This window comes from Thermobia domestica, chromosome 4, assembly GCF_964235325.1.
Source record: "Thermobia domestica chromosome 4, izTheDome1.hap1.1, whole genome shotgun sequence".
NCBI classification, from domain to species: domain Eukaryota; kingdom Metazoa; phylum Arthropoda; class Insecta; order Zygentoma; family Lepismatidae; genus Thermobia; species Thermobia domestica.
The window spans coordinates 290,123,708-290,135,749 of record NC_137457.1 but is presented as its reverse complement, the minus strand read 5'-3'; the positions used below and the strand labels follow the sequence as shown (position 1 = coordinate 290,135,749).

Sequence of the window (12,042 nt, the reverse complement as noted above, 5' to 3'; positions counted from 1 at the left end):
CGGGAGAACCCCGAGAAAACCCACGCACACGGTGTTTGTCCAGCACAAAGTTCACTTGGCGGGGCTGGGATCGAATCCGGGACCCCAAGCACCAGAGGTGAACGCTCTACCACTGACCCTCAAAGTAAGTCATATCAACTACTGTCATAGAAGATGAACATTTAGTTCGTATTAAAAACATATATAAAAATTAATGTATGTATGTTTGTTTGTCCGATATACAAAAATGAAATGAAATCTTTGAGTATTAAGTCCCACGGTTATGCCGGTTAGGCTAAAGGAGACGGTGATGATGAGAGATGAGTGAAATGGTGGAATGAAGGAAGTGGGAGGAAACGGGAGAACCCCGAGAAAACCCACGAGCACGGTGTTTGTCCACCACAAAATTCATTTGGTGGAGACTGGGATCGAACCCGGGACCCCAAGCACCAGAGGTGAACGCTCTACCACTGAGCCACCGCGCCCCCGTCCGATATACAAATCAACACCGTTGGCTTGGCATAGTTCCAAGTAACTGCATCCGAGAGACTTAGGTCTGGAAGAGAACATAGGCTATTTAGAAATTTTTGATACATATCCTACGGGAAGAGGAAGGGGGATCAAAGGGGGAAAAGGTTTTAAATTAAATTTATGCAGAAAAATTAAGTATATCTCACGAGCTCCTCATGTTAAGATGATGAAACTCTGTATGTAAATTAATTTTTAAAAGCAAGTTGACATACACGTATCACGTACAATATTGTTTTAAAAAAATCTGTAGGGGTAAGACACTCCTAGAATCACTAAGGGTTGGGTGCGAAGAGGTGGAAAATGTATGTAAAATACAGATATTAGTATTAAATCCATAATACTCGGAGTTGTTGAGATGAATAACAACATTTTCGATGCCGTTCAAGTTCATTCCTCATCGGCAGAGGATGGAAGGTGAGAAGGGATGAAAAATAAAACGTCCAAATACCCGAGATTAGTGTTGAATCCATACCTTTCGGTGTCGCTAATATGATTTGTGGCGGTTCCGAAGGCATTTAAAATGAAATCTTTAAGTTTAACGTCCCACGAAAACTTTATGCCGGTTAGGCTAAAGGAGATGGTGATAATGAAAAATGAGTGAGATGGTGGAATGAAGAAAGTAGGAGGAAACGGGAGAACCCCGAGAAAACCCACGAGCACGGTGTTTGTCCACCACAAAGTCCACACGGCGCAAAGCTGGGATCGAACCAGGGACCCCCAAGCACCGGAGGTGAACGCTGAGTCTTGCCCCCCCCCCCCCCAAGGCATTTAAAATCAAATTTAGTCAACAATGTGTATAACAGCTTGCACGAAAATGGACAACGGCAACACTCAAAGCGACACTGCTTGTTGTTAATTATTCTGCTCAGTTCTTTATTCTCTGACATTAGCACCAAATGCATTGCTTGTCATATATTGAGCATAAGCATTATTCTATTTTTACCATCCGAAGGCAGGCACTTCTGCTAATAAAGATATAGCAATCACTTAGAGGACTTAATACGAAAATTGGCAACTTAATTTTAATTTTAGGTTTAGGTTTGAAAATTATTCTTTCACGTTTCCCGATTTTCAGTTTCCTCTTTTAACTCCGAATATTTTCTTCTACTTTTCGAAACATCGATGAGTTGTGTTTTTCTTCCTACTCCTCGTTTTCCTTCCACCTTTCCTTCTATGGTGGTATGAAGAAGACAATTTCTTCTCAAGATGTGTCCAATCCAATTGGTCTTTCTACGAGGAATGCTGGCTTAAAGCGTCATCTTCCCTACTATCCGTTTTAAAACACCTTCGTTTGTTTCTCTGTACATTTTATCTTCTCCATCTTCCTCCAACACCACACTTCAAAGCTTTCTAATTTCTTCTTCCGCAATGTCCAAGTCTCTGAACCATACAGTCCAATGCTCCATATTCGGTGCGAGCGGTCCCGGGTTCGATTCCCAGTGGGGTCATTCGGTTGAAAAAGTAAAACACGCTTTTTCAGGCCAGCCACCCTGAATGAGGTTTTCCTCATTTACACCAGACAAATGCCAGGGTGGTACCTAACTTATAGGTCCCCGGCCCCTTCCTTTCTTCCCTTTCCCCGGATTGTGTGCTCGCTGAGGGAGTCATCCCTCAAATTGTGAAGGGCTAAATGACCTTAGATGCCGACAGCCCAGAAATCTAAATCCTTGTCCAATACTCCATATATAGCACTTGACCAACTTCTTCCAATATTAAGCAAAGTAACTTATAAAGTATATTATCCTCTGTTACACACAAAGACAATATAAGTTAACTTTAGTCAGGAATGATATTATGACCTGTACAGACTTAAGTTAAAAGAAATTTTACGAGGCCTGAAGTGCAAAAGAGCTACTGACTGATTGAACCAATTCTTTATTTTCCGAAGATTTTGAGATCAACAATTAAGGCGAATAACAATTTGATCACATTATTACAATAATATTTAAATAAATTTCATATTTAGAACTTGTCTATTCTTATTTTACACTATAAAAAATAAAAATATCTCGGAAAAAAGTGGACCGGAGAGGAACAGAGATTCGGTTCCCGCTTTCCGAGTGGACTTTATAAAAGAAGTGATGAATTTTCGATGTTAAAGATAAGATTTTTACTTATTTTTCAAGCCTCAATTAAGATAAGCCTATCGGTATTGTGTGGAAAGAAGTAATTTAACAAATAATTCTTACCCCATATGATTTACTTAAATTATTTCTGCCTGACTCCATGGCAGCTAACACCTCAGGAGCAATATAGTCCGGGGTTCCTACTGGCATTTCACTAATTACTACTCCTGCCTTTGTCAGTTTGGCTGCAGAACCAAAATCTGCAAGTTTCACATGTCCACATCGGTCAATAAGAACATTCTCCGGCTTAACATCCCTGCAAAGAAATGTAGTATTATTAACGAATCTAAAGAGACACCAGGTAAAAACATATTTGGTCTTATTAATGTTTAAAACAGAAAACCACAATGCTCCACCTCTCAGGAATTTACACAAGCCAAACATCATGGAAAGGAAGTGTTTGAATTGGATTGATAAGAAGAAAATTTATAAAAAATATAGCTTTCTTGATTTGAAATATGTATTTAAAAAATCATTTCCTTTTCGGCTTTAAGCTTTACTTTGTGAACAAGGCCGGATCAGCCCCACTGGTGCAAATCCCGAGGGACTGTTCCTCCCCTCCAATAATCCAATTTGAAATGTGTTTTTGGGGAGGAATGTGATGATTTGTGTCCGATTGCCACAAAGGAAAGTGAGATGAAATTGATGTCCCCGCAGAATAAGCCTCAAATCTTCCCGCCTCCCAATGTTGAAGATAACTCTGCTTCCCTGATCCTCCACAGCATGGTTTTTCAACTTAGTCAATATTTTGAACCATAGCTTTAAAAAATATATATGGGAACGGCCTTACCCGTCCCCCCAATGTAAAAGACAGATTTGCGCCACTGATCAACCCTACACGAAATTCTGAAATTCAGTTAAATAACACTACAAAAGATACTTGAAGCAAGTTTCTTATTATAATATTAGTATCTGAAGACGCAGTTACACTATGTGATTTTTTGACTCCTTTCATGATCTCCATAACGAAATTAATACCTTGAAATTAATTTAAACAAATACGAAAACGTGAATAAACATTTAGTAGGAATTGTTTTCCGAAATTTGTAAGTAAACGGAATATTATCTGCAGATAACAACTTCCAGATATGGATTCCCATCATTGTTTCCTTATACGTTTTTGCTAATGGTATTCAAAGATGAGTACATACTAGAAGCCCTCACCTTTGAGCATGGTTCTCCGTGTTCTCTTTGAACTAGTAAGATGAGCATTAGGAACTTCAGGAAACATGTTTTACAGTCAGAATGACTACAGCTAAAAATATCGTGGTCAAACAAACATAAACTGAACCCATGTTGAAATATTCACCAACAAAAAAAGTCCGTTCTAGGTTACCACCGAACGTGTCGCCTGAATGCTTTTGGAAGTTGTCAAGTGACAGGCGAAGAGATTACACCACTCCAATTTGAAATGGACAAGACATTGACACGCAGTTCACCATTTACATCATTCGTCACCATCTTGCTCTGCGATGAGTTCAGTGGTTCACAACCTCCTTCCGCACTACTCTGCTGAACATACGACAAAATGTATGAAAAACACTTGGTGAGTTTTACTTTACCTCATGCGTAACGTAACATTCGGGCAGCCCGCACCGTAACACTTCTTGCAAAGGACGTTCCTAGTTTCGCAGGGAATTGTATAATTGCGAGAGGAGGTGGAAAGAATGCAACGTGGACAAAATGAAGGTGAATTTTACCTACTTACAGGTATCCTGACCCAAATTATCGGAAAGACATCCCTCGTTGTTGTCCCAAGCTACTCTTAACTTTCGAAAATTCTATACAATCCAGGGTTCTCTTTATTTCGTGTTAGTTCTGACTGGGAACTTTAGATTTTATGACTTTCTCGCTCCGTGATACGTATACCGAAATATGTCACACATTTTACCAGATACAGTATGTTGTTTCACTCTTCTAATGAATATCCACATAAAAGCAAGGTGTATGAAGAGTGTTTGTTCACTTATGCAGTCACAACTACATGAAGTGATCACAGGTGAGCAAAATCCCTGTAATATGAATGACATAAGAAAATTTCAGTCAGTATCATAAAACCAAACTTTTAGAATAAAGGTACAACTTTTTCAGTTCTTTCCGGCATAAACAATTAGAAAATATAACAGAAGAATTTATATATATATTCTTCGAATTAATTTGAAAGAAATTTATGCTACTTGGGCACTAGAAGAAACAATGATCTTAGAACTGTTAACAACGGTACTACTTTTTGACACTCAAAGTCACACGTATGTCTCTATTAAATCGTTACATTTAGACATGTAACTTAGATCAACCGATGAACAGTGAACTTCTGAACTTTGCTAATCCTGAGAGAGAGAATTTCAAATATAATATATTAGCAAAGAATGGTAGTAGTTCTTAAGAATGATTTAGGTGAGAAAGTAGCGGACTATCAAGTCATAGCATAAATACGGTAAAAACTGTTGACTTGTACATCTTCCCAACTTGGTTTCAATTTTGTAGAACAGGCATTACTTATTACTCTGCAAGTTCGCCCTCATCTATTTTAGTACTTCACCGTATTAAAACAACGTTATCCCTATGCTATCAAGGTTAGATCCCATGCAGTCCTTATTTCTTAGAAACCCTTTTAGAACATCTTTCACTATAGTATGTTTCAGAAAGTCAGTAAACCCACGGGGGAGGGGGAACTGTCCATTGAAAGTTAGTTCCGAACAAGCAAACAAAAACAGAAAAAACGGTAGTGCTGCTTCTTGTCTTTATGATTATAGAAGGCAAATGTATAAACGCATCGGCACCATCAAGCCTTCCCATTCATATTCTATATTACAAGATATTTGCTAGTTCATTTCAGACGGATTCGAGCTATAGATGCCTTTGTTTTCGTCATAACTTCGAATCCTTTTCCTTCTTAGGACCTTGCAGGAAATCACAACAAATAGCGATCCAATTCATTTTGCAAGTGTTAAAAAAAAAAAAAAAAAAGTTTCTAGCTATCTCTAAATGCGGAGTAAAATTGTATGTATGTTTGGAGTATTTCCTGGAACTGGCTATTTTATCTGTATCTAATAACATAGGTAAGAGAGAGAAAAGAACAAAGAATGTGTCATAACATTTTGTAGATAATTAGTACGTTGAAATTACATTTAAAACATAGTATGCTAATGATGAATTAAAATACATATTAATTGAATACGAAGTTCTATATTTTAGAAATGATGTCTACCATATTTTATTTATAAAATATAAACTAGTTAATCATCATACGTAATTAGTTACGCCATTAAAAGTGCTTACGGTAAGTAATTGTCTCCAACATACACAGGATGATCCGTTTTCACATCTGTCAAACCCTGTATGAGAATGTATATTACCTTCTCAGCTGTTGTGCAGTAGAATGAACGTATTGCAATGGGCAAACTGCTGTCGAAAAAAATCGCTTTTGGAAAGGATAGGACTTCTTCCTATGAAAACTTCCGTGAAATCTTTGTTTTACGTCCCACGGATATGCCGGTTAGCTAAAGGAGACGGTGATGATGAAAAATGAATAAATGATAGAATGAAGGAAGTGCGAGGAAACAGAAGAACCCCGAGAAAACCCACGCACACGGTGTTTGGAAACTTTAGTATTTCTCGGATAGTAGAACAGTGACAACAACAATGGCTTTATGCTAGGATGGGTCAATGCTAATGTTGTAATTAAACGTTTTAAATCGTAGCCTCCTTTACGACCCACCTTAATAACGAAATCACATTCAAAGAGGACGTCGGTGAAAGTCATACCACCTGTGCAAAAGAACATGTGGAATGTAGCGGCCTAATATATTACTACATCATGTTATGACCAAACGATCACATGTGGGCCAATAAAAAGTAAATCGTCCAATCCACCACAAATTAAGGCTGCGAGCTGTTCCCAAGGCCAGCGTTAATGCGTTCACACCACGGCATGTCGCAAAGCGACAGAGAGCAGAAAGCTGTACAAGTGACACTTAGCTGATGACCGCAAGAAATTTGTGTGACAATGAATGAAGCATGGATCTACCTGAGTGACTGTAGAAAAGTTCGAATCATTACCTACAAAAGTATTCATGAAAACAAACCGACAAAACTTTGTATTTCAATGCAAAGAGAAATTCTCCGAAAGTTTTATGATTCTTGCTGACTTTTGCTATAGAGAAACTCAAGATTCGTAAGATCGATAAAAAATAGTCACAGTCAATGTTGCACCCTACAATGACCAAAACCATGTCCTATTCCTAGTTTATATAGACGAAGTTTCAATTTACTTGGTCAAAACACCACTGCCTTTCTATTAACGCATAGTACCTGCAACTAGTATCCATGCTATTTCGTTCGATGAATATTCCCTTAAGAGTTCAGACGCTAGCTGCAAGAATTACTGTTTTTGGAGTTCTCAAACGGTGCCTTCGAAAGTTAAATAACCTCTAAAATGCCTGAAAACAGGAGTAAGACAATATATATCCCTGGTTCAGTCCCAACGAAGGTTGCTGCAGTGGAAAATGCGATGTCGTACTATAGTACATATCGGTGGCCATCACATCGACCATGATTGATAGTGACGGGATCAAATCTCAGATAACTCCGTCTATCTTAAAAGTTATCTAAGTTATCAATCTAAGTTAAAACTCTCAACAAATAATGTTTTTTCTTTATCCTACCTTCCTCTTTTTCATATTTTAGAGAACTCTACACAGCAAAAGATGAGGTGTTGAAACAACTCAAAATGACTACCACTTTAGGGTGTTACTTGTGTGTTAATTCAGCACTAAATACATCACCTTCCGTGCATATCAGAAATAACTCGTTACTAGCTGAGATAATTTGCATTAGTATTTACCGTTTAATATGAACAAAGCTTTGCGAAATATATTTGGCATTTTGTCAAGTGACAAATAATTTTCTGTGTTTTCTGTAACTGATTACAATAATATTGTTGTAAACCTGTGAATCGTCTGACAAAAGTTACATAGGCAATAGTTCTGCCAGCTTCTGTTCATACGTGCTAAGATACAAGAATAACATATAAAGAAAATAAATGGAAGCACAGCTGTCTGTGTAAATGTTGTCAGATGATTCACAGGTTTACAATATTATTATGACTGATTACAGAAGACATAGAATGTTATTAGTTACTTGCCATAAACGCGAAATACAGGTTGTTACTGAGCTATACTGACAAACTGCAAGAGGTGATTCCCCACATCACAATAACAGAAAACGTTCATATGGATCTACAGCTAAAAGTGCATAGTTTCAGAGCTAGGGCTGTCCAAACTCGCGAAAAAGCAAAAAGCAAAATTTCAATAGGTCCTATTTCGAATCCCCGAAACAGTGGATGGTGCTGCTTCTTAGCGTAAAGGAAGTCACGCATATACAATCCAGAAGTGCATATTTGATCAATTGTCAATAGGTGTAGAAGGTATTTCCTTCGGGATGTAATTCTCCGATATGTTTTTAATAGAGTTTTCAGATATACCCTGATTTCAAGAAGGGTCCAAAGTAGGCACGAGGTAAACCCTTACAACAATGGATATCCAATGCTTCAGACGGATGGCATAAGTGTTAAAGCGGCAGCTCCATTTTTTTTTTTTTTTTCGGAATAACGTGTGATGATATGTATTTCGTCACGGTATATTTCACGTTTTCTTCACTTATAAGCGTGAAAGAAAACATCGCACCATGCGTTTTCCCGAGTACGAGAGACCGTGCTGCTGACGATCATTGACGAACACTTCTGACTTTGCACCAAAGGATCAAAGAATTCCGTGTTCACTGCTATCAAGGTTTATCATTTGCCTAGTTTAGACCAATCATAAAGTCAGAGCATATCTCAAAATTCGGTTGATAGCATGTCTTGGAATTTCATCCTGCAGGGAATAATCTGTATACCCATTGAACATTAATGAAATATGGATTTTTGGATTGCGTGTACGTGACTTTGTTTACGCTGATAAGGACCACCATCCACAGTCCTGGGAATTAGAAATAAGGCCTCTTGAAATTTGGCATTTTTGCGATTTTGGACAGCCCTAGCTCTGAAACTATGCACTTTTCGCCATAGGTCCATATGAACGTTTTCTCTTATTTTGATGTGAGGAGTCACCTCTTAAAGTTTGTCGGTGCAGTTCATTAACACACTGTATATTTCGCAAAGCTTTGCTCATACCAAACAATAGAAAACAATCCAATACTCACAGCCAGTAAGGAGGTATTTCTGATATGCTCTGAAGGCGATGTGCTTGGTGTTGAATTGACACACAAGTAACACGCTAAAGTGGTAGTCATTTTGTGTTGTTTCAACACCTCATTTTTTGCTGTGTAACTATAAAATTACAACATATAAAACCTGATATTTTGCAGTTTTTCTTATCTCAGGTGGCACTTCACGATAGCCAAGTATGAATAAAATCCGAGATCCATATATATATAAAATTCCTTTGCTTGGTATGGAATGATTCATATACATGTCAATAAAAATCTTGAAATTCTACAATCTTAATAGCATACATACCGATGCACATATCCCATATTGTGTAAGCTGTGAATAGCTAAAACCAATTCTGCTAGATAAAATTTTGCCATATCTTCTGTAAAGGCGTCATCGTATCTGGAAAGAAAACACACAAAATTCAAAAACGAATTAAAACAAAAATCAGTATTTAACAAAAACACCGAAATAACGAAACGCTTTATGCACAGCACACTTATTAACCTGGTTCCTGAATGGTCAAGACCAGTGACTTGACAAGAATTCAACTCTTGAGAGATGGTTTAAACGAAAAGCTTTGAGAGCTTAGTCCGAGGTCCGTACTTCGACCTTGTAATTAAGTCTGTTTCAACACGTGGCTTCATTCTGCAGTGTTTTAGAAAATTCCGCTCCTCAGGCGCGCGAGGCAATTTCTGTTACACTCAATATACAAAAATAACATCAACGTTGTGTTTCATCACCATGAGGAAACGGATGAACCGTCTGGAATGAATTTTTGAGCATAGTTGGCACCTGACTCGAGACTGGTTTTTACCTTGTCCCTTTCACCAAAATACATATTCTGAAAGGGAAAGCGTTCAAAAATACTTATCTCACAAGTTGTTCTAGTTAGGCAGATGGAATTCAGTATACAAAATCCTTATTGAAATTGAGTTGGAACTATCCCAAGGTTTTCCAAAATGCCTCTAAAGGAATAATATTTCTGTAACATTTTAATTTCCTCAATTTTAATAAATTAATGATTATGGTTTAATGGGGACAGCAGCATCGAGGTTATTTATCCTCGTCACGACTATTAATATAACAAAAGCACTATATTGAAACAATTGTGTAACAGTTTCGAGAATGCCACTCATAAATTGGAGAAAGTGAGGAGGGTTGAACTGTTTAGAAGTATTGACTCCGTATTTATCATTAGCTCTACACTTGGATTGAAATAGTTATTCTAAGGAGAGAGGAGGTACATTTTTCGCAAACAATAACGGCCGCACTATTTGAAAGGTATTTTTGAAGATAGCATTTAGGTCGAGTTCGGTTTCTATCTTCCACATTCAAATACGCCTCCTAAGGGGGTAGAAATATACCTTTCATATATTTGCCCCAGATTTATTCTTCTCATGGTAAGAACAGGTATTTCGGATAAAGAAAAATGAAAAATATATTTCAAAAGAAAAAAAGCTATTCTTTAGTATAAACACTTACTACTAAAAGATCTTACATATTACGGTATTATTTCTAACACGATCAGTGTGCCGGTAACTTAAAATTAAATATTTATATTCGCATTAATTACGGCAAAAGAGACGGATATATATATATATATATACAGGATGATTCATGAGGAATGCCACATAATTTTGTGAGGTGATTCTACATGTGAAAACGTCCTATGAATACGTCCACAGCGCCTACACATCATTTCGGTAAGTAACGTTCACACTTGTCTTCCTCCTAAATCACCTTGTATATATAAAATGATTACCTATCTTTTGACCAATTACTGTGACGTGATTTCTGAGAATCACTGTGACCATCCACTCTTACATGTTGGAGAACAATAATGTATTGCTACTAAGTATCTGTTATGTAACAGAAACATCTTGAAACGAACAACATACATATCAGGAAACCCCCGTGATTTCGTTTTTATTTTACCATCATATAATAAAAGAAACTTGAAACTTCTGTAATTTATCAGTCAAAGAAGAAATATCATTAAAATAGTATCGTTTCACAGCAGAAAAAAAAAAAAGTACATGTGATGTGAATTTTTAAAAAAACGATTTAAATGTTAAAAATCCACAAGAATTATTTTTTTTTTTTAATTCGTGATTTCTTTCAAGTCTGCTGATATTTGTCGAAAGACGGACATAGCTATCCTATCCGATACTTATGCATAGCATAGTTTGGAAGTCTAATAATTATTATGGGCATTGTTAACGTATTCCTAAAATATGATTTAACAATCAAATTGTTGCTAAGTTAAGTTTTGTAAAATCAGTTTGAGTTTTGACAGAAATTTTACAACACACAATTTATATAATATAAATATACTGTAATTCCATTAATAGGAATGGTCAAATGAACTCTGTTGTTAAACAATACACTCGAATAACAGACAAAAAGGGACAAGCGCCTCGGAATAAATCTGTGCAGCAAAATTTTAAGATGGCACTTCTTAAAGCAGTGAGTCTTAATCTATAGACCACAACCCAATGTTGGTGCCTTTAGTTGAGTTGCAAAGTCCTATTGGACTAAGTTTTAAAACTCATTTTTGTGGGTATCACAAAGAAGTCATAAAGAAGTGATTATCTTAAATTTTGTAATTAGACATTCTCGTGACATTCCTTACATTGTATGTGTAAAACGGGATGTTTCATTCTGATTTACGTGAAAACCAACTATAAATGCTTGGTAATTTTCTTCTCAAGTGCGTCATACCTCTATAAAACCCCTTAATTCGCATACTGACTCTACTTGAAGTAAAAATAACGTAATAAAAAAATGTATCATTGTTATTATTAATGCAATGAAAATTTATTGTGGACAGAGAAAATAATAGTGTCAAGTTAGCCTGAAACTATTCTATCTGGTAAACTATCAAGCCATTGGCTTTTGACAAAAAAACAATTTGTGGAGAAGAGATTTGTGGCAAAATTACAAATTTATTTTCAAGTTGCGAGTAGTAGTTTCTGTGGTGACCACATGTGAATTAATAATAATTTCTGCCCGTTATGAAAAGATGAGTAGTGCTTAGCTACGAAAAAGGGACCATTAAATTATCTGAATAATATTTCAATTGTATTTTCCGGTGATTAACGTTTCTTTAACTCTTTTAAGGTTATTTCACACTAGGAAGACATTTTTTCAAGGAGTCTAATGTACATAGGCGATGTGTTACCGATAAAG

At 36.6% G+C, this 12,042-nt stretch overlaps 1 protein-coding gene across 5 annotated transcripts in view; it reads right to left on the bottom strand.

Moving 5' to 3' along the window:
- sti (citron rho-interacting kinase sticky) overlaps nucleotides 1-12,042 on the bottom strand; it is a 247,607-nt gene that overhangs the window by 210,680 nt on the left and 24,885 nt on the right. For all 5 annotated transcript variants that reach the window (XM_081756122.1, XM_081756119.1, XM_081756118.1 and 2 more), the window contains exons 5-6: nucleotides 9,157-9,252; nucleotides 2,700-2,892 (exon numbers count right to left, since the gene is read on the bottom strand). In XM_081756122.1, coding sequence (XP_081612248.1) covers nucleotides 2,700-2,892; nucleotides 9,157-9,252 — 289 coding nt within the window. The remainder of the gene's footprint in view (nucleotides 1-2,699; nucleotides 2,893-9,156; nucleotides 9,253-12,042) is intronic.